At 41.2% G+C, this 24,499-nt stretch overlaps 1 protein-coding gene across 6 annotated transcripts in view; it reads right to left on the reverse strand.

Moving 5' to 3' along the window:
- Positions 1–24,499, reverse strand: part of APH1B (aph-1 homolog B, gamma-secretase subunit) — a 114,626-nt gene that overhangs the window by 59,258 nt on the left and 30,869 nt on the right. For 4 of the 6 annotated variants that reach the window (XM_033437097.2, XM_033437095.2, XM_049706202.1 and 1 more), the window contains one exon: positions 20,095–22,864. In XM_033437097.2, the coding sequence (XP_033292988.1) occupies positions 22,697–22,864 (168 nt within the window). In that variant the 3' untranslated portion in view covers positions 20,095–22,696. Of the gene's footprint in view, positions 1–20,094; positions 22,865–24,499 lie in introns of those variants that run through there. The other 2 variants (XM_049706201.1, XM_033437094.2) reach the window with 1 other exon arrangement.

A 24,499-nucleotide genomic window follows, 5' to 3' on the forward strand; every position in this document is an offset into this window, starting at 1 on the left:
TGCCCTGGCCACACACCCATCAGCCACGCCCTGGGGTCCAGGTGCTCAGCAGCGACCCGGTCTAGGGCGTCCTTGCCTTTGTGGGAGCTCCTGCTGTGGGCATGAGGGTGCCTGGTTAACTTCTGGGGACCTCGCTGCAGGACCCTGACCAGGTGCCAGGTGCTACCTGCCCCCTGTGCCCCCAACACCCCCTCCTAATCTCCTCGGAGTCTGAACATTCCCGCGCCGGACAATGCGGTGCAAACACATTCTCTACTGGAACCTGCCATCCTGAAGGGGGCGAACGCCTGAAACCCGAGTCTCTCGACTTGTTAGCTGTGCCCTGTCCCTCACGTTAGAAGGAGTCACCTTCCTTCTAGATGTGGGGAGAAGCTCGAGACCCACTTACAGGAGGAAATGAGACCTCCCGGGCCACCTGCCGGGCAGCAGAGGTGCCTCCTGGGCAGCGGGTACCATTTTGGCGTCACCATGCATATCCACATTGGACATGGCGGGCAGGCACGCCTGGCCCTACGTGGTCCTCTGGCTGGGATTCAACTGCCGCAGGGTGTAGGGGAAAGGTGCGAGGCCGAGACAACACTGCAGGGGAGGGTCCCTCTGCCCCACCCATATGCCCTTTCACTATAGAATGGCGGCAGAAACAAGGGCCAAAGTGCTCTGTGGTATGGAATTATTCACCAAAAAAAAAATTATTGCAGGTCAGCATATCATCATGACTGCAGGTCAACCGGGGATTCAGTAACGCCTCCCGCTTGTACACCCTTGACTGTTTCGATGCACCTTCACGCCTTTATGCGACAACCCAGGGAAAGAGGGAGCGCTGCGCCTATATCTTATAAGTGGAAAACGAAACAAGGGCTGCAGCTCTGGGCTGAGCCAAGGCCACACAGCTCCCGCAGTGCTCTGATCTCCAGCGGCAGTGCAGGGTCCGCCCTCCACAGCTCTGGTGCCACGGAAACACCTTCTTGTAATAGAATTTGCCATACGCTTATCATAATCACGCCACAACGTCGTAAAACCCCACAGGATAAAGGCCCTAAAGGCATTTGTGCCAACAATTTCTGGAAAATCAATTGACAACCTCCCGCCTCCAATCTGCTTCATAACATTAAACTCTGCCATCTGCTCAGGAAAAGTCTGACCAAGTTCTGCCAACTACCAGCAGACTAAGGAGTCAGCTTAACTCCTGGGATGTTACCCTCACCTCTAATTCAGCGAACCAAATTCCCAGGGACACGTGCACTTAACTTTCTCTCTTCCTGAAGCTGAACTGGAGACAAGGAATAAATACACACACAAATATAAACAAACACACACATATAAAAATTCCATTTGTATAAAATTCTTAAAAATGCCAACTAAACTATAGTGACAGAAAGCAGATCAGCGGTTGCCTGGGGATGAGGCAGTGGCTGAAGGGATTATGAAGGGGTATGGAAAATTGTTGAGGTGACGGATATGTACGTTATCTTGCTTGTGATGATGGTTTCTCTACATATGTCAAAACGGCTGAAATTTTATACTTTAAATAGGTGTCATTTATCTTACATTAATTATACCTCAGTAAAGAAGAAGACACACTGTTGGAGAGGGGGAAGATGGCAGAAGAGTAAGACGCAGAGATCACCTTCCTCCCCACAGATACACCAGAAATACATCTACACGTGGAACAACTCCTACAGAACACCTACTGAACGCTGGCAGAAGACCTCAGACCTCCCAAAAGGCAAGAAACCCCCCACGTACCTGGGTAGGGCAAAAGAAAAAAGAATAAACAGAGACAAAAGAATAGGGACGGGACCTGCACCAATAGGAGGGAGCCGTGAAGGAGGAAAGGTTTCCACACATTAGAAGCCCCTTCGCGGGCGGAGACTGTGGGTGGCAGAGGGGGGAAGCTTCGGAGCAAAGAGAAGAGTGCAGCAACAGGGGTGCAGCGGGCAAAGCAGAGAGATTTCCGCACAGAGGATCGGTGCCGACCGGCACTCACCAGCCCGAGAGGCTTGTCTGCTCACCCGCCGGGGCGGGCGGGGTGGGGAGTTGAGGCCCGGGCTTCGGTCAGAGCGCAGGGAGACGGCTGGTGGCATGAACACAGCCTGAAGGGTTTAGTGCACCACGGCTAGCCCGGAGGGAGTCCGGGGAAAAGTCTGGACCTGCCGAAGAGGCAAGAGACTTTTTCTTCCCTCTTTGTTTCCTGGTGCGCGAGGAAAGGGGATTAAGAGCGCTGCTTAAAGGAGCTCCAGAGACGGGCGCGAGCCGCGGCTAACAGCGCCGACCCCAGAGACAGGCATGAGACGCTAAGGCTGCTGCTGCCGCCACCAAGAAACCTGTGTGCGAGCACACCTCCCTTCCGGGGAGGCTATGCAGCCCGCCACTGCCAGGGTTCCGGGATCCAGGGACAACTCCCCCGGGAGAACGCACGACGCGCCTCAGGCTGGTGCAACGTCACACCGGCCTCTGCCGCCGCAGGCCCGCCCCGCACTCCGTGCCCCTCCCTCCCCCTGGCCTGAGTGGGCCAGAGCCCCCGAATCAGCGGCTCCTTTAACCCCGTCCTGTCTGAGCGAAGAACAGACGCCCTCCGGAGACCTACACGCAAAGACTGGGCCAAATCCAAAGCTGAACCCCGGGAGCTGTGCAAACAAAGAAGAGAAAGGGAAATCTCTCCCAGCAGCCTCAGGAGCAGCGGATTAAATCTCCACAATCAACATGATGTACGCTGCATCTGTGGAATACATGAATAGACAACGAATCATCCCAAATTGAGGAGGTGGACTTTGAGAGCAAGATTTAGGATTTTTTCCCCTTTTCCTCTTTTTGTGTGTATGTGTATGCTTCTGTGTGAGATTTTGTCTGTATAGCTTTGCTTTCACCATTTGGCCTAGGGTTCTATCCGTCCGTTTTTTTTTGTTGTTGTTGTTGTTGTTGTTTTTTTTACAAGGCTCTTGGTGCTGTAGCCAGGAGTCAGTGCTGTGCCTCTGAGGTGGAAGAGCCAACTTCAGGACACTGGTCCACAAGAGACCTCCCAGCTACACATAATATCAAACAGCGAAAATCTCCCAGAGATCTCCATCTCAACACCAACACCCAGCTTCACTCAACGATCAGCAAGCTACAGTGCTGGACACCCTATGCCAAACAACTAGCAAGACAGGAACACAGCCCCACCCATTAGCAGAGAGGCTGCCTAAAATCATAATAAGGCCACAGACACCCCAAAACACACCACCAGACGTGGATCTGCCCACCAGAAAGACAAGATCCAGCCTCATCCACCAGAACACAGGCACTAGTCCCCTCCACCAGGAAGCCTACACAACCCACTGAACCAACTTTAGCCACTGGGGACAGACACCAAAAACAACAGGAACTACGAACCTGCAGCCTGCAAAAAGGAGACCCCAAACACAGTAAGATAAGCAAAATGAGAAGACAGAAAAACACACCGCAGGTGAAGGAGCAAGATAAAAACCCACCAGACCTAACAAATGAAGAGGAAATAGGCAGTCTACCTGAAAAAGAATTCAGAATAATGATAATAAAGATGATCCAAAATCTTGGAAATAGAATAGAGAAAATACAAGAAACATTTAACAAGGACCTAGAAGAACTAAAGATGAAACAAGCAATGATGAACAACACAATAAATGAAATTAAAAACACTCTAGAAGGGATCAATAGCAGAAAAACTGAGGCAGAAGAACGGATAAGTGACCTGGAAGATAAAATAGTGGAAATAACTACTGCAGAGCAGAATAAAGAAAAATGAATGAAAAGAACTGAGGACAGTCTCAGAGACCTCTGGGACGACATTAAACGCACCAACATTCGAATTATAGGGGTTCCAGAAGAAGATGAGAAAAAGAAAGGGACTGAGAAAATATTTGAAGAGATTATAGTTGAAAACTTCCCTAATATGAGAAAGAAAATAGTTAATCAAGCCCAGGAAGCACAGAGAGTCCCATACAGGATAAATCCAAGGAGAAACACACCAAGACACATATTAATCAAACTGTCAAAAATTAAATACAAAGAAAACATATTAAAAGCAGCAAGGGAAAAACAACAAATAACACACAAGGGAATCCCCATAAGGTTAACAGCTGATCTTTCAGCAGAAACTCTGCAAGCCAAAAGGGACTGGCAGGACATATTTAAAGTGATGAAGGAGAAAAACCTACAACCAAAATTACTCTACCCAGCAAGGATCTCATTCAGATTTGATGGAGAAATTAAAACCTTTACAGACAAGCAAAAGCTGAGAGAGTTCAGCACCACCAAACCAGCTTTACAACAAATGCTAAAGGATCTTCTCTAGGCAAGAAACACAAGAGAAGGAAAAGACCTATAATAACAAAACCCAAAACAATTAAGAAAGACCTATAATAACAAAACCCAAAACAATTAAGAAAATGGGAATAGGAACATACATATCGATAATTACCTTAAATGTAAATGGACTAAATGCTCCCACCAAAAGACACAGACTGGCTGAATGGATACAAAAACAAGACCCATATATATGCTGTCTACAAGAGACCCACTTCAGACCTAAGGACACATACAGACTGAAAGTAAGGGGATGGAAAAAGATATTCCACGCAAATGGAAACCAAAAGAAAGCTGGAGTAGCAATTCTCATATCAGACAAAATAGACTTTAAAATAAAGACTATTAGAAGAGACAAAGAAGGACACTACATAATGATTAAGGGATCGATCCAAGAAGAAGATATAACAATTGTAAAGATTTATGCACCCAACATAGGAGCATCTCAATACACAAGGCAAATACTAAAAGCCATAAAAGGGGAAATTGAAAGTAACACATTCCATAGTAGGGGACTTTAACACCCCACTTTCACCAATGGACAGATCATCCAAAGTGAAAATAAATAAGGAAACACAAGCTTTAAATGATACATTAAACAAGAGGGACTTAATTGATATTTATAGGACATTCCATCCAAAAACAATAGAATACACATTTTTCTCAAGTGCTCATGGAACATTCTCCAGGATAGATCATATCTTGGGTTACAGATCAAGCCTTGGTAAATTTAAGAGAATTAAATTGTATCAAGTATCTTTTCCGACCACAACACTATAAGACTAGATATCAATTACAGGAAAAGATCTGTAAAAAATACAAACACATGGAGGCTAAACAATACACTACTTAATAACAAGTGATCACTGAGGAAATCAAAGAGAAAATCAAAAAATACCTAGAAACAAATGACAATGGAGACATGACAACCAAAAACCTACGGGATGCAGCAAAAGCAGTTCTAAGAGGAAAGTTTATAGCAATACAATCCTACCTTAAGAAACAGGAAACATCTCGAATAAACAACCTAACCTTGCACCTAAAGCAATTAGAGAAAGAAGAACAAAAAACCCCCAAAGTTAGCAGAAGGAAAGAAATCATAAAGATCAGATCAGAAATAAATGAAAAAGAAAAGAAGGAAACGGTAGCAAAGATCAATAAAACTAAAAGCTGGCTCTTTGAGAAGATAAACAAAATTGATAAACCATTAGTCAGACTCATCAAGAAAAAAAAGGGAGAAGACTCAAATCAATAGAATTAGAAATGAAAAAGGAGAAGTAACAATTGACACTGCAGAAATACAAAAGATCATGAGAGATTACTACAAGCAACTCTATACCAATAAAATGGACAACCTGGAAGAAATGGACAAATTCTTAGAAATGCACAACCTGCCAAGACTGAATCAGGAAGAAATAGAAAATATGAACAGACCAATCACAAGCACTGAAATTGAAACTGTGATTAAAAATCTTCCAACAAACAAAAGCCCAGGACCAGATGGCTTCACAGGCGAATTCTATCAAACACTTAGAGAAGAGCTAACACCTATGCTTCTCAAACTCTTCCAAAATATAGCAGAGGGAGGAACACTCCCAAACTCATTCTACGAGGCCACCATCACCTTGACACCAAAACCAGACAAGGATGTCACAAAGAAAGAAAACTACAGGCCAATATCACTGATGAACATAGATGCAAAAATCCTCAACAAAATACTAGCAAACAGAATCCAACAACACATTAAAAGGATCACATACCATGATCAAGTGGGGTTTATTCCAGGAATGCAAGGATTCTTCAATATACGCAAATCAATCAACGTGATACACCAAATTAACAAATTGAAGGAGAAAAACCATATGGTCATCTCAATAGATGCAGAGAAAGCTTTTGACAAAATTCAACACCCATTTATGATAAAAACCCTCCAGAAAGTAGGCATAGAGGGAACTTTCCTCAACATAATAAAGGCCATATATGACAAACCCACAACCAACATCGTCCTCAATGGTGAAAAACTGAAAGCATTCCCACTAAGATCAGGAGCAAGACAAGGTTGCCCACTCTCACCACTCTTATTCAACATAGTTTTGGAAGTTTTAGCCACAGCAATCAGAGAAGAAAAAGAAATAAAAGGAATCCAAATCGGAAAAGAAGTAAAGCTGTCACTGTTTGCAGATGACATGATGCTATACATAGAGAATCCTAAAGATGCGACCAGAAAACTACTAGAGCTAATCAATAAATTTGGTAAAGTAGCAGGATACAAAATTAATGCACAGAAATCTCTGGCATTCCTATATACTAATGATGAAAAATCTGAAAGTGAAATCAAGAAAACACTCCCATTTACGACTGCAACAAAAAGAATAAAATATCTAGGAACAAACCTACCTAAGGAGACAAAAGACCTGTATGCAGAAAATTATAAGACACTGATGAAAGAAATTAAAGATGATACAAATAGATGGAGAGATATACCATGTTCTTGGATTGGAAGACTCAACATTGTGAAAATGACTCTACTACCCAAAGCAATCTACAGATTCAATGCAATCCCTATCAAACTACCACTGGCATTTTTCACAGAACTAGAACAAAAAATTTCACAATTTGTATGGAAACACAAAAGACCCCGAATAGCCAAAGCAATCTTGAGAACGAAAAACGGAGCTGGAGGAATCAGGCTCCCTGAATTCAGACTATACTACAAAGCTACAGTAATCAAGGCAGTATGGTACTGGCATAAAAACAGAAAGATAGATCAATGGAAAAGGATAGAAAGCCCAGAGATAAACCCACGCACATATGGTCACCTTATCTTTGATAAAGGAGGCAGGAATGTACAGTGGAGAAAGGACAGCCTCTTCAATAAGTGGTGCTGGGAAAACTGGACAGCTACATGTAAAAGTATGAGATTAGATCACTCCCTAACACCATACACAAAAATAAGCTCAAAATGGATTAAAGACCTAAATGTAAGGCCAGAAACTATCAAACTCTTAGAGGAAAACATAGGCAGGACACTCGACATAAATCACAGCAAGATCCTTTTTGACCCACCTCCTAGAGAAATGGAAATAAAAACAAAAACAAACAAATGGGACCTAATGAAACTTCAAAGCTTTTGCACAGCAAAGGAAACCATAAACAAGACCAAAAGACAACCCTCAGAATGGGAGAAAATATTTGCAAATGAAGCAACTGACAAAGGATTAATCTCCAAAATTTACAAGCAGTTCATGCAGCTCAATATCAAAAAAACAAACAACCCAATCCAAAAATGGGCAGAAGACGTAAGTAGACATTTCTCCAACGAAGATATACAGATTGCCAACAAACATATGAAAGAATGCTCAGGGCTTCCCTGGTGGCGCAGTGGTTGAGAGTCTGCCTGCCAATGCAGGGGACACGGGTTCGAGCCCTGGTCTGGGAAGATCCCACATGCCGCGGAGCAACTGGGCCCGTGAGCCACAACTACTGAGACTGCGCGTCTGGAGCCTGTGCTCTGCAACAAGAGAGGCCGCGATAGTGAGAGGTGTGCATCGCGATGAAGAGTGGCCCCTGCTTGCCACAACTAGAGAAAGCCCTCACACAGAAACAAAAACCCAACACAGCCAAAAATAAATTAATTAATTAACTCCTACCCCCAACATCTAAAAAAAAAAAAAAAAGCTCAACATCACTAATCACTAGAGAAATGCAAATCAAAACTACAATGAGATATCATCTCACACCAGTCAGAATGGCCATCATCAAAAAATCTAGAAACAATAAATGCTGGAGAGGGTGTGGAGAAAAGGGAACACTCCTGCACTGCTGGTGGGAATGTGAATTGGTACAGCCACTATGGAGAACAGTATGGAGGTTCCTTAAAAAACTAAAAATAGAACTACCATATGACCCAGTGATCCCACTACTGGGCATACACCCTGAGAAAACCATAATTCAAAAAGAGTCATGTACCAAAATGTTCATTGCAGCTCTATTTACAATAGCCAGGACATGGAAGCAACCTAAGTGTCCAACATCAGATGAATGGATAAAGAAGATGTGGCACATATATACAATGGAATATTACTCAGCCATAAAAAGAAACAAAATTGAGCTATTTGTAATGAGGTAGATGGACCTAGAATCTGTCATACAGAGTGAAGTAAGTCAGAAAGAGAAAGACAACTACCGTATACTAACACATATATATGGAATCTAAGAAAAAAAAATGTCATGAAGAACCTAGGGGTAATACGGGAATAAAGGCACAGACCTACTAGAGAATGGACTTGAGGATATGGGGAGGGGGAAGGGTAAGCTGTGACAAAGTGAGAGAGAGGCATGGATATATATACACTATCAAACGTGAGGTAGATAGCTAGTGGGAAGCAGCCGCATAGCACAGGGAGATCAGCTTGGTGCTTTGTGACCACCTGGAGAGGTGGGGTAGGGAGGGGGGGAGGGAGGGAGACACAAGAGGGAAGAGATACGGGAACATATGTATATGTATAACTGATTCACTTTGTTATAAAGCAGAAACTAACACACCATTGTAAAGCAATTATACCCCAATATAGATGTAAAAACAAAAAAATTACACAGTTATACATCAATTATATCTCAGTAAAGCTCGAAAAAATAAAGGAAAAAATAAAAAAGAGGACATCTTCTTTAGAGAGTCATCCAAGCAGTGGATTTGTTGAGTAAGAATAAAATTTAATGTGATATGTTTCTGATAAATAAAAGAGAAAAAAAAAAAAAAGAAGAAGAAAGGGAGGAAGGGGAGGGGGAGGGGGAGAAGAAGGAGAAGAAGAAGAACTACACAGCCAAATAACATCCTGCCCCATCCTGGCATTTCCATTCAGAGCTTATCCCCTTGGTCGATCAAGAAGGAGAAGCCTGGTCAGGCCTGGCACTTCTCTGGGACTTGTCCTGTGGGTGGGAGCCCAAGAAGGAGCATGATCTCTACTCACATGGCCACTATGACCTCTCCACACTGTAAGTCAAAGTCATTATTTCTGCTCGAGATCACTTGTTTCAAATATTAACTTTTAATCACCCACTATGAAGACAATAAACACAGGGCCTACGGGTTCAAGGGCACACTGAGACCTCTATAGCAACTCTGTGCTGGTGATGACAGAGTTGACCAGCTTCTCTGAAAGAAGCAAAGACTCTTCTGGTGAGGCAGGTAACATAACCCATTAGTTCATCTGCTGAAACTAGTTTCCCAAGCTACCTAGACATCCAACAACAGGTCTCATGCATCTTAGTTTCTCTGCTTCCCAACCACTCGACACATAACCATTTGAAAAGCTTTCCTGAATATGGTACATCGTTTTCATGGAGAACAAGCATGGTCAGGAGCTCATCACTCCCTCTTAGCCACTGGGTGAAATCTGGATTAATCTCCTGTGATACTGGGACATAATACGAAATATGTACTTGGTCTTTGTCTTTGGTTCCTGGCACAAAGCTCCTAAATGTTATTCATAAGAAGCCCTTTTAAGCCACACCTCAGCTGATGCTAAAGAGGTGATGAAGCTTGGAGGATGGGGGCTGAGGAACCAACCATGTGACTAGAGGGTTAGAATTTTCAGCCCCACCCCCAGCCTCCAGGGAGGGGAGAGAGGCTGGGAATTGAGCTCAATCACCAGTGTGTGTGTGGGGGGTGGGACTTCCCTGGTGGCACCGTGGTTAAGAATCTACCTGCCAATGCAGGGGACACGGGTTCGAGCCCTGGTCTGGGAAGATCCCACATGTCGTGGAGCAACTAAGCCCGTGCACCACAACTACTGAGCCTGCGCTCTAGAGCCTGCAAGCCACAACTACTGAGCCCGCATGCCACAACTACTGAAGCCCGCGTGCCTAGAGCCTGTGCTTCGCAACAAAGAGAAGCCACCGCAATGAGAAGCCCGCGCACCACAACAAAAAGTAGCCCCCGCTCGCCACAACTAGAGAAAGCCCGCAAGCAGCAACAAAGACCCAACACAGCCAATAAATAAATAAATAAATAAATCTATTAAAAAAAGAAGAAAACACCAATGGGGAATGATTTAATCAATCACATCTGCATAATGGGACCTCCATAAAAACCCTAAACAATGGGATTCAGAATGCTCCCATCACACAAGTGCTGGGATAGTGGTGCACCCAGAGCTAGGGCATGGAAGCCTTGTGCCCTTTCTTCATACCTTGACGTATGGACCTCTTTATCTGGCTGTTAATATCCTTTGTTAATATCCTTTATAATATCCTTTATAATAATCCCTTGTTAATACATCCCTTGTTAATATCCTTTATAATAAACTGGCAAATGTAAGTAAATGTTTACCTGAGTTTTCTAGCAAATTATCAGACCTGAGGAGGGAGTCATGGGAACCTGTAATTTACAGTCAGAAGTACAAGTGACAACCTGGGACTTGCAATTGTCTAAAGTGGAGGCAGGCTTGTGGGATTGAGTCCCTAACCTGTGGGGTCTGCAATATTTCTGGACAGTTAGTGTCAGAATTGAGTTAAATTGTAGAACAGCCAGTTGGTGTCCACTGAGGACTGGAGAATTGCTTGGTGTGGAGAAACCCACACTTCTGGTGTCAGAAGTGTTATAAGGAAACAGCGTTTTCCTTTATCTCTCTTCTATCATTCAAAGTAATTTCCAATTGACTTTCTTTCTCATACCTCCTTATTCAAAAGCAAAGATTTAATGAGCAACCACTGTTTGCTAAGCACAAATTAAATGCAACCACGATTCAGATAGATAATTGGTATCACAATCTCATTTAGAGAGACAGACAGAAAACATTAACCATAATATATAGAAGAGTGGTATGAAAAGATGCTATGTGTCTATTAACAGGAGAAGGACTAAACAAACTGTACATCCATAAGATGGAATACCATTCAGCAAAAAGTTACAACTTATTGATATACCCCAAGACATGAATCTCAGAAAATTATGCGGAGGAAAGAAGTCAGATACAAAAGAGTACACTTTGTGTTATTCCATTTTTATGAAGTTCAAAAGTGAAACTAATCCACGGTGATAGAAGTTGGAACCAGCAGCTGCTTCTGTGGAAGGTACGTGGATTGACTAGGAAGGAAGCAAGGGAACCACCTGGGGAACAGGAAACGTTCTATAGCTCGCTGGGGTGGTGGTTACACAGGTGTACACATTTGTCAAGACTCATCCAATTGTATGCTTCAGATCAGTGCATTTTACTGTATGTAAATTATTCCTTGATTTAAAAATATATACGTGTTAAGGAATCACAGTGGAAAAAGCCACTTGTTTTTCTAAGTCTAATCAGGAAAGACTTCACAAAGACTGACACTTGAGCAGGACCTTGAAGGAGGAATACGATGCTTTCTACCTGGAGCGAGAAACAAGAACAAAGATGTGGAGGTTTGAGAGCTCATGGTGCATCGTAAACAGAGGCCTCAGGGATGTGTTTGAAAATGTCTGGGAAGGGAGGACAGGGAATGGTGGGGGGCAGGAAAGTGGTTGGGATCAGAGTGTGAAAGGCCTTTTATGATATACACTTTCTAATAAGGACAATAAGAAATCCTAGAAGTGGTTAGATTATGGTTTTGTCTGACTAAATAATATATGCTCTGTATGTGGAACCTAGAAAAATGGTACAGATGAACCAGTTTGCAGGGCAGAAGTTGAGACACAGATGTAGAGAACAAACGTATGGACACCAAGGGGGGAAAACCGCGGTGGGGTGGTGGTGGTGGTGTACTGAATTGTGCAATTGGGATTGACATGTATACACTGATGTGTATAAAACAGATGACTAATAAGAACCTGCAGTATAAAAAAACAAACCAACCAACCAACAAAACAACTAATACTAAACTTTCTTTGGGTTATTTGTATGAAAATATGTTAATATAAATGTTTCAGACATTACATGAAATTTCTAAAAATCTTATATGTTCTGGTATAATGTTATAAGTCATAATTCTAGTTATTACTTTAAAATGTATATCTCTATAAATTTTCTTGTCAATTGCATTATTATGAACTTTCATCAAATCTTTAACTGTGGTCATTTTTAAGCCTTTTGTCATTTGCAGACAGTTCTGGGTGTATTCTAATGCTTTTGCAAAAATGTTCCTATAAAAGGGTTTCATCTTCAAGAAATTCATGCAAAAGACTCTGACAGGTACAGGTTTCTGGTAACTGACTATACTGCTGAACTGAATGAATAAGCCTTTTCAGAACTCTAATGGAAAACTGATGAATTCATAAAAGTGCTAACAAAAGATCAAGATAAAAAAAATTAATTACATGGGACTGAGTGAACTGATGAGGATGATTATAATTTTTGTGATTTTCTGTTTGAATATAAAAAAAAAATCCCACAAGGACTCAGAGGCAAAAAATATACAAATCAATTTTCACTGCAAAGTAAAGGAGCTGTTACAGTGGAGGATTACTGGACTCAATGTCAATATTATGACACAGTCTGAGTGTGTTTCGTGTTGGGTATTTGCAATCATTGTTGCTTTTGTTGTGGTCATCCATTTACAATGCTTGGTGTCAGTTTATTTATCTCTTGTAAAAATAAAATACAGTGTGTGTGTGGAAAAAAAAAAGGAAACTCAGAAATGCAGAGAAATGGAAGGTGTATTTAAAGTCACCTCTTCGCTAATGCAGATGCTACTAATGTTTTTGTGTTTTTCTCTCAGATATTTTTTCTATGTATTGATACTTTTAAAAAGTCCTTAAGTAATTAACATGATAGCATATTGTTATTTAATATTTATAAACCTAATTTTTATTTGCCGGATAATGTTTCTTTGGATGGATTTGTTGGTCTAAACTTTTCCTTAGTGTTAAACATTAATACTTTTCTTCTAGCTTTTTGCTACTATAAATAATGCTGTGACCAATATTTTATTTAAATAAGAGGTTTTCCATATTAAAACAAATAATATATGCTCATTAAAAAATACAAATATTTAATTATGAATAAAGCCAAAAGTCCCCCATAATCCTAACTCCCAAAATAGTCATAGTTTTGTATGTTTGTGTGTTAACATTCACTTTTAAATATTTAATAAACAGATCTTACCTACTTACACTATTGTATTCTTGGTATCTAGCACAATGTCTGGCATAAAAAATATTTATTGAATGGAAGAATGGTCTATACCTTGCTTTTGTTTTCTAACATATTCCAAATATCCTCATTCTTTCTAATGGCTGTAAAGTGTTCTGCAGTTGGACACCAAGCTCTGTTGAAAGACATTCATTGCAAATTCCTTACAGTTACAAGACTATTACAAGATCCTATGTATTCAGATGTATTTCTGGAAGATAAATTCCTAGAAAAGCAACTGCTGGTTCACAAAACGCACATCTCAAAATCTTATAGATATTTTATAAATTTTGCTAAATTACCACCCAAAAGGATTGTACTGAGTTGTCTGCTTACAACATGCTAAACATGACAAACAGCAACGTGCTGTTTCTACCATATGCTAAACAATTTTTTTTATTTTATTGAGATTAATTGACATACAGCACTGTATAAATTTAATATGTATGGTATAATGATGTGACTTACATGCATCATGAAAATGATTATCACAGTAAGTTTAGTGAACATCCATCATCTCATATAGACACAAAATTACAGAAACAGAAAAAAATTTGTGTGTGTGATGAGAACTCAGGATTTACTCTCTTAACTTCCATATATAATGTACAGCAATGTTAATTATATTTATCATGTTGTACATTATATCCCTAGCACTTATTTATCTTAAAACTGCAAGTCTGTAGTACTTTTTGACTGCTTTCATCCAATTCCCCCTCCCCCCACTGCCCACCTCTGATAACCATATATCTGATCTTTTTCCATTTGTTTGTATGTTTGTTTGCTTGTTTTTGAAGTATAGCTGACCTATAACACTGTTAGTTCCTGTTACACAATGTAGTGATTTGTTATTTCTATACACTTCAAAATAATCACCACAATAAATCTAGTTACAGTGTGTCACCACCCAAAGATATTACATAGCTATTGACTATATTCCTCACACTGTACATTTCATATCCATGACTCATTTATTTTGAAACTGGAAGTTTATACCTCTTACTCTCCCTCACCCATTTCCTTCCTCTCCCCACCCGCCTCTCCTCTAACCACCTGTTTTGTTCTCTGTATCTATAACTCTGTTATGGCAAGATTTCATTCTTTTTATGGCTGAGTAATATTCCATGGTGTGTGTGTGTGTGTGTGTGTGTGTATGTATCACATCTTCTTCACCCATTCATCTATTGATAGGCACTTGGGTTGCTTCCATATCTTGGCTATTGCAAATGCTGCAATGAACACAGGGGTGTGTATATCTTTTCTAATTAGTGTTTTTGTTTTCTTTGGATAAATACCAAGGAGTAGAACTGCTGGATCATATGGTAGTTCTATTTTTAATTTTTTGAGGAACCTCCATCCTGTTTTCCATAGTGGCTGCACCGATTTACACTCACCAACCATGCAGAAGGGCTCCCTTTTCTCCACATCCTTGCCAACACTAGTTATTTGAGGTCTTTTTGACGACAGCCATTCTGACAGGTGTAAGGTGATATATCACTGTGGTTTTGATTTGCATTTCCCTGGTGATTAGTGATGTTGAGCATCTTTTCATGTGCCTGTTGGCCAGCTGAATGCCTTCTTTGGAAAAATGTCTTTTCAGATCCTCTGCCTGTTTTTTTAATTGGATTGTTTGTGGGGGGGGTTCTTTTTTCTTTTTTCATTGCAGCATTTATAATAGCCCAGATATGGAAGCAACCCAAGTGCCTATCAGTAGATGAACGGGCAAAGAAGATGTGATACATACATACATACACACACACACATATACATATGTTGATGTTGAGTTTTATGAGTTCTTTATATATTTTGGATATTAACCCTTTATCAGATATATTATTTGCAAATATCTTCTCCCATTCAGTAAGTGGCCTTTTCATTTTGTTGATAGTTTCCTTTGCTGTGCAAAAGCTTTTTAGTTTGATGTGGTCCTGTTTATTTTTGCTTTTGTCTCCCTTGAGACATATCCAAAAAAATACTACTAAAACTGATGTCAAAGAGAGTACTGCCTATGTTTTCTTCTAGAATTTTTATGGTTCTATGTGTCTGTTTTTATGCCAATACCATACTGTTTTGATTACTACAGTTTTATAACATATCTCCTTTCTTTTTGTTTGTTTTATTAAAGTTTGGTAGAATTCTTCAGTGAAGCCTTCTAGGAATTTCTTTATATAAACTGCAAATTCAATGTCTTTAATAGATTTTGGGGATTTCTGGTTAGCTCCAACATGTAAAGAGCTTGAAAGCTGTCACTCTCACACTTACAATAAGAAAACACTAAACACACTGTAAAGCAATTATACTCCAATAAAGATGTTAAAAAAAAAAGAAAAAGAAAACACTAAACAAACTGAAAATCAGTAATATTTCTCACCGCCATTAGAGAACTGAGGTCTCAAGACAAGCCATCATCCTGAAATCTGGAGAGACAGGTGAATTCCAGAGTGCCACAGCTGAGATTTGCTTACCTAGAGCAGAAGTCGGTGGAGCCATAAACAGGTAGGGACACCTAAATGCTAATTTTGACAAATTGCTAGAGCCTAAGTATGGAATAGCTTAAAAGTGAGAAATTCCTAAGACTAGAACAGAGTCTTAAGAGCCCCACACTTTTGAGGGTTTTACCTCCAGGAGCCCTGCCAAATTCTCAATGAAGAGCTCCCTGTGGCTCTGGCAGGGAGAGGGTAAGGATAATCATTGTAAAATATGCCCAGAGGGACTTCCCTGGTGGCGCAGTGGTTAAGAATCCTCCTGCAAATGCAGGGGACACAGGTTCGATACCTGGTCTGGGAAGATCCCACATGCCATGGAGCAACTAAGCCCGTGTGCCGCAACTACTGAGCCCACGTGCCACAACTACTGAAGCCCGCACGCTTAGAGCCCGTGCTCCACAAGAGAAGCCACCGCAATGAGAAGCCCGCGTACCGCAATGAAGAGTAGCCCCCGCTCGCTGCAACTAGAGAAAGCCTGCACGCAGCAACGAAGACCCAACACAGCCAAAATTAAATAAGTAAATTTATTTTTTAAAAAATTAAAAGAAAAAGTAAAATATGCCCAGAGCATTCTCCATAACAAAGGCCTACTTTCTAGGAGAAAAGACAGTACAAGAGCCTTATCCCACCTAGAAGAAGGGCACTTCTCCCACTCCAGCCCCCGTTAGCCTTCCTGTCTCACCTAAGGGGAGGAAAAGAACTAAGAGATGCTTAGTTAAGAGATGTAGCCCCACCAAAAAACTGAGACTTAGTCTTAAGATTATAGGACATGGCCCCTCTCCCACACCGACCTTACTGCCACCTCAGTAGGGCTCCAATATAAAAACAGTGGGTTACAGTTCAAAGATCTGCAAGACATAAGACTTTCTTCGAGAAGGAGCACAGGGGAAGCCCAAAGTCAAGAGGGGAGACAACAACAAGGACACTAGAGGAACTTGAAGCCTCTGGTACTTAGAGCTGCAGCAAACATTAAATACAGTCCAGCTTTTGCCCAGACTGACATAAAACTTACACTAAAGGCCTATTTACTTCAGCTCCTGTTACCTAATACACGATGTACAGCTTTCAATAAATAATCACAAGGCACCTTACAAGGCAAGAAAAAACACTCTGAAGCAATATAGCGATAGTCAGATTTTCTAGTTCTTCTTGAGTGAGCTTTTTTACAAAGGAATCTGTCTACTTCATTTAAATTTTTAATTTACTGCCTTTAAGCTATTCATAATATTCCCTTTTTACTTAATAATGTAGAGGCTGTATTGATGTCTCCACTTATTCCTGATACTCATCATTTGTGCCCTCTTTTTTTTTCCTTGTCTATCTGGACACCGCTTTACCAATTGTACTGATTTTCTCAAAGAACCAGTTTCCTTTTATTGATTGCTCCATTGTTTTTTCTGCCTTCTATCTGACTTCTGCTATTCTCTTTGCTACTTCCTTTCTTCGGCTTATTCTAGCTTTAGTTTGCTCCTCTGTTTCTAGTTTCTTAAGTAGAAGTTTAAGCTCTTGCTTTTAAACATTTTAACTTATCTAATGTAAGCATTTAATGCTAAAAAACTTCCCACTCTATTCTCTCCTTAGGGACTTTGCTTTGGCAACTATCCCCTCTCTTGCATCAATGTTTCCCTTTCCACTGAATCATCCCCATCTTCATATAAACATGCTGTTACAGTACAATGTTAGAGAGAAAAAAGAAAAAAGAAGAATGCCGTCTCTTGCCCTCACATCCTCCTCAGGCTATCATCCCATTCCCCTACTATAATTATACGGTTATCTGTACTCTACGTGCTGTGGCTACTTCCTTATCTCCCAATCTCTATAACCCACTCCATTTAGATGTTCACCCCTACACTAAAATTGCTTTTATCAAAGTCACCAGAAAATTCCATCTCTCCATGTGCAGCAATCAGGTCCTACTCCTCACATCTTACTCATTGCTCAGCAGCAGCTGACATACTTCCCCCGGCTCTCAGGCCACCACACTCCCCTGCTTTCCCTTCTTTCCTCAGTGATGACCCCACCTGCCCTTTCCTACCTGTCAAGTGGAGTGCCTCAGGGTTCAGTCCTCAGTCCCCACCTTTTCCTTTTGACATAACCCCATGATCCACCTGCCCTTCATCCACTCCCAAAATTTTAAGTATCATCTTATGTATTCGAGCTATTCTATATTATTTCCTAACTTGTAGTGCATTTGTAGCTGCCTTATGTATTTCCTAAAAACAAAGATCTCCACCATCTTGTTCTTTTCCATCCTTTTGAAGTATCTCTCTCTCTCTCTCTCTCAAACACACACACACACACACACACACACACACACACACAAGATAAAGTATCTAACACAATGTTCTGTGCATGGTAAGCCCTGATTAAACGCTGTAGACTCCACCTCTGATTTTGCTCAAGCACAGAAAATATGTATGGATATACTATTAGGTATAAGCAGGATTTACAGTGACCCACACTTAAGCAACAAGTACCACCTACTAATTATTGAACCTTAAAGCCAGGACCCACTCAGGGCTCATAATCTACTGTCGTCCCCTTAGAATATATCAAATCCCCAATTCTTTTACTAAGGCTGAGACCATAAGCCAGGTAAGTGGTTCCTTCTATTCAGCATTTTCAATAAGGCAAAGGTAAAATATGTAGTTCTTTCCATTGGGGGTTTCTCATATGTTGAGGCTGGTCACAGGGAAATCCCTTTTCCAACTAAATATCAAACAAATAACAATTAAACTAGAGCCACGATTTCAGTGTGGAACGGCCAAAGAAATTGTACGTGAATCTGGGCTGTTACCTGAGGAATGTGCCCCTTTTCCATTACAAGTTAGACCAACGAGTCCTTGATTCCTGAGGATATTTCATCTAATAATACAATTAACATAAACCTGGAGCAGCCTCATTTCAAACCAGAGTGAAAAGGCATCACATGGTTTTGCGTTTCAGGCCCTAACAATTCTCTGTGTAGCGTGTCTGACGGTGAAGGCCATGCTCAGCCCCTTAGCTGCACTGACTCCTCACCAAGGGAAGAAAAAACAAAACGACTCTACAGGCTGCTCGGGGTCACTGGGTAGAAACTAAATTGTACTCTCCTAGTCAACCAACTCCCACCTTCAGCCAGTATTCCATGATGGTTTATACATTCACTATTTTACAGTTACTTAGGAGACTTTTCAAGGGCTTCCAGGACCTTTGAGGATTCTCCTCCATTTGGTTTATGACACCTCAAGGAACTTCTCTCCACCAAACTGCTTCTGAACACACAGAAACGAAACAGGCCTTATAAATTTTAAATCAGATAACAAAGATTTCTCTTTGAAAAGAGTCTCCGAGCTGACCAGTGACAAATAACATAATGTACAGCCAAGTTTTATAAGAGACAAAAATTGTAAAACAAATACTGCAGGATACACTATTCCAAAGAAGAGGAAACATGAGAAACAAGTAGTGACAAACAATCTTTTTATTGTTTACTGAAAAATACAGCTCTGGAAAGAGTCTATTGCATTGTGTATGGGACACAAGGTCTGACATTGCAAGTATACATGACATAACAGTATAACTTATATAAAACGATACATATTGTACATAGAGACGGTACCCACCCCTCTAAACACTAAAATATAATGGAATGCAGTAAAGTCTTTTATTAAATGAGAAATGTAAACATCGCAATCATAAACAAAGTGCTCTAAGCAAAGAACTTTGAGATTGTTTTGTTGTGACATCTATCTACCTGGAGTTAGGAATGGTGCAGCCTAGGAAACACTTAGCCAAATAGAAAGCTAGCACTCTCAAGGAGCTCGTCCCAGGGCGTGGGCTGCTGATGCCTGAGACAGGCTGCCACCCTGGCTTCCGCGGAGCCCTCAGGTCCACTCTGAGCATTAATCCACGTCTTGGGGCTAGTTTGAGGCGAGCAGGAAGAGGACCAGGTAAGAGGAAGCTTCTGTCATGACTCCTTATCCTGTACCAACTCTACAGGATAAGGACACCTAGCATTTTTGACGTGTACCTGCCACTCTCAGCAAACAAGGAAATGTGCTTGAGAAGAAAAATATTAACATTGGGAACAAAAGCCATCTTCTATACAGTCTTCAGACACCATTTATTCCTTTCAGCCATGTTTTCACTAAGCTGCTCGAAAAGAGGCTGCTACTATATTGCCAGTCACACAGGCTAGGATCAAGGGTAACGAAACTCCTCCCATTACAACTGCTAATTCAGATGAGTTACAAATAAACACAAATTTCTTAGAGAACCAAAATTGATCTCAATTCTTCACATGGCAACAGAGTCAGGTGCTGCAACAGCATTCACATTCCAAGGTCAGCTTTAACTATAGCCACACTTCCCTCCAAACTGAGAAAGCCCCGTGTGGAGGAGAACATACAAACAAGATTACCACCAACAGCTCCTCTCCAAATACTATCAGGGCTCAGAAAGCTCAATAGAGATAACAAACACAAAAAATAAAAATTAAAAAAATAAAGCACACCTCAATATATACACACAACAGAGGAAGACTACTCTCCCCCTGGGCTTCCTTGGCATTAGGCAAACAAGGCTACTTGCAATAACAGTGCCTAAGCTGACTATGGCAATGCTCGCAAGAGAAATAAGGAATTACAAAGTTCCTCTATTCATAGGTAATCAAGGATTATTAAATAAACTATTAAATAAAGCTAAGACAACAGTCTCACCATCAAAGAAAATTTTCTTCCTGCCCGAGATGCTTTTATAAATGAGATGTCACAATACCCCAGATTCCTTACTTAATATTAAACTATTAATGCACACAGGACATCCTCAGAGCTCAAGCATGAGTAATATTAATATTCTCAGATATTTCTATACAGATCAGCAAATATTTAACCAGACTATCCGTTTAAGAGATGTGTATGTCAACAGTAATAACCAACTCTATATTTTTCTTATCCTGTTCATCAAAGAACACCACGCTCCAATAGGAATGAAGCCCAGTTCAGTGGGTATCTTGTTCCCCTCAACTCTGCACAATAGATTTCACTATTCAGTCTCTATGTCCTTGACTCTCCTACGACTCACCTAGTTTAAAGAAAATCTTGTAAAAAGGTGGAAAATTGTAAACCCCAGCAAAAACATCGGTATTAGTGCTGAAGTAAGCTTTAGCGGAATAACTATAATTGCTTATGGGACCGTTTACAGCCTTGCTAGAAACCCTATTCCTCCTGAATCCCTAGATTGAAAAATTCAAATAATTTAAACATGAGAGGGGATTTCTCTGATAAAGGTCTAGTTCACATGTAAGGTTCTGGTCCCTGGAATGATGTGTGGCTAACCCAAAATACTGGCTGCGTTTCCATTTTAAACATGTCTGTTATTCTTCCCCACCACAGTATTGTCAAATTCTCCCATCTGTCACGTCACTGGTGAGCCCTCTCATTTGCTGCTTCTATTTCTTTTGGCTGTTGTACTGCACATACGGGATTCACTGAGCTTCTCACTTAAATGTGTAGGGAATTTACATTTCACACCATCAGCTTCCTAAAAGCCATCAACTGGGAACAATTGCTCTTTACAAAGGAAACCAAAAGCATTGTTTGGAAGCTGAACCAAGATCTTAGATATTCCTATAAAGGGAATGCTGTAGCTGTCAGCAAAACCCAGAGACATTTACAAGATCTAAAGATTATATGGGCTATGTTAAAAGCGTGAATTTGGCAGTTTTAGTCGTATTTCCAATTTTTCACTACACCATCTGGGGAGAAGTACTAGTTAATATCACAGGAGCAAATTATAAGCGTCAACACCACCCTACTAGCTTGTTTTCCTCCTGCTTTTCGTAAACTTCTGCCAGCTCCAGTGAAGCCTGTTCCAGGGTACATCACTCAGCAACCTGCAGAGCTGCTCAGAGATAGAACAACAGGCTTCACCTCAACTAGTCCGGCAGCAAGCACTCAGCTGGTAAACACTGCTTTGGGGCAGAGCCCATGGAAAGCCTTGAGCCCAGGAAAGACTTACAGAAGTTGCACAAAGATTCTTGGTTTTATATCATCTTCCCAGGAAGTTGGAAAATAATTGGTTTTTAATTAAAGAAACATAATCTATGCTCAAAAATGTAATGTCATGTAATGCTTCAAACAAGCAAAATCGAGAACGAAAAAACTAGAGGAAAATACAGTCTATTAATCAATAGCTTACTTTGGTTAAATGATCATAGTTAGTCAGTGCAATGTATTATTATATTTAGAAGCACGGCCTACCATGTTCTCATAAAACAGGGTACCAGTGAAGGATGTGACAACAGTTCACAGAGATAATAGCCCTTTAGCCTTCTGTGACTTCAAAACTCGAAACGACAAAGGCTAACCAGGATTTGACCTTCAGATACTCACTTGCCCAAAGCAGGCTGAGTTAAGAGACAGCTAAACATCTGATTCTTATTCACTTACGACGTTCTCAGGAAGTTCCTGTTTGGACACCGATGGTTGTCAACCTGGCGGCACATCGGAGTCATCTGGGAAGTTTTAAAAAATCACCAAATGCCCAGACCAATTAAATCTGGAGGGTGCAGTCCAGAAATCAGTATTCTTTATGCTTCCCCAGGTAGTTCTTTCTAATGTGCAGGCTGGCTGCACACCACTGATGAATCCCTTTCAGAAAGCTGTTGCATGAAAGCCATGCTGTATCTAGATAGTTTGGTTTTTTCTAATTTCACCAGGAAAAGGGATTTTTAGAAAAAGGCACCACTGCGCTTCCTCTAAAGAGGCAGCTTACTGTTTGAGAAGCGCTGGTCCTTGGAGGTTATCTGGAGTGCTGGTTGAAGAGGAGGGAGTCCTTGTCTTGGCAAAGCAGGCAGAGTTTCAGGCTTCGGCAGCTGCCTCCAGAAACAAAGAAGGCCCAGATGCCCGTGAGCACCAGGATGATGTATGCCAACACCAGATTTAATCCAGAATAAGGACTTATGAAGGTCTGCAAGGGGAAAATAACAGCAAGCTTATTAAACATGTGGATTAACCAAAGGAAAAGGAAAATATGAAACACTTTCAATAGCTGAGGTGTGTTCCACCAAACATACGATGTATGTCATGCACCCACAAAGACACATAGGACTAACCTAGTCAACAGACGCTAGCCCGTAAGTCTGTTTCTGTGTAAGTGAAATGGGACTGAGGTGAAGCTAAAATAACACCAGTAAGGCGCTCATGACAGGTTCTGGCACAGGGTATCTGAGAATAGTCCTGGTAACAATCAATGCCACGTGGGGCAGAGTTAGTGTTGTCCCAGCTTCCCCAAGTCTTCCGTGTTGGTCTCCATGGCACACACGGCATGTTGAGGGCAGCAGCAGGAAGGGCCATCGAGCGTGCCCGACGTGCTGTGCTGTGGACTTATCACCCGGGTCACACATTCCAGTTCCACGATGATAACCTGTGAGCTAAGGGCCCATTTCATAGAAGGACGATCTCAGATTTAAGGACTCAACAGGCTAGGCAGCTAGGAAAAGTGAAGCCAGATCTGGCTCCCAGAGTGAAAAGATGCTGGGTGTAGGAGAGCTTTTTTTTTTTTTTTTTGTAGGAGAGTTTTTGACTAGAGTGAGGCAGGGGGCATCTGTCTAGCTGAGGATGGGCATGGAAGTGCCCAGGGCTGGTGAAGATGCAGGAAGGCTGAGACGTAGAGTTTATTTGCCTTGAGCAAAAGGACAGCTTTTTAGAGGTGGGAACTGTAACCTGGCCGCCAAGCTTCTCTTTGGGTCTGTGGAGAGAAAATATTGGGTTGGCCAAAGGTTCATTCGTTTTTTTTCCGTAAGGTGGCTGTAGTAGCACTTAGTTGTCTTTACTTCATTCAAAACAATTTTGTTAGATTGTATGTGACAGCTGTCATATCAGCGTGCGTTTAAAAAAAGACTTATCAAAATTGGTGACTTTTTGTGTAGTCATTTTAATATTGAAGATGGAAGAAAAAAAGCAACATTTTCAGCATATTATGCTTTATTATTTCAAGAAAGGTAAAAACGCAACCGAAATGCAAAAAAAGATTTGTGCAGTGTATGGAAAAGGTGCTGTGACTGATCGAACGTGTCAAAAGTGGTGGGCAAAGTTTCTTTTTGGAGATTTCTTGCTGGACCATGCCCCACAGTTGGGAAGACCAGTTGAAGTCGATAGCAATGAAATCAAGACATTAACTGACAACAATCAATTTTATACCACGCAGCAGAGAGCTGACATACTCAAAATATCCAAATCAAGCACTGAAAATCATTTGCACCAGCTTGGTTATGTTAATCGCTTTCATGTTTGGGCTCCACATAAGTGAAAAAAACCTTCTTGACCGTATTTCCGCATGCGATTCTCTACTTAAACGTAATGAAAACGTCCCGTTTTTAAAACCAATTGTGATGGGCAGTGAAAAGTGGATACTGTACGACAGTGTGGAACAGAAGAGATCGTGGGGCAAGCAAAATGAACCACCACCAACCACACCAAAGGCTGGTCTTCATCCAAAGAAGGTGATGTGTAGATGGTGGGACTGGAATGGAGTCCTTTATTACGAGCTTCTTCCGGAAAACCAAACGATTAATTCCAACAAGTACTGCTCCCAATTAGACCA

Source organism: Orcinus orca, chromosome 2 (genome assembly GCF_937001465.1).
Source record: "Orcinus orca chromosome 2, mOrcOrc1.1, whole genome shotgun sequence".
Classification (NCBI taxonomy): domain Eukaryota; kingdom Metazoa; phylum Chordata; class Mammalia; order Artiodactyla; family Delphinidae; genus Orcinus; species Orcinus orca.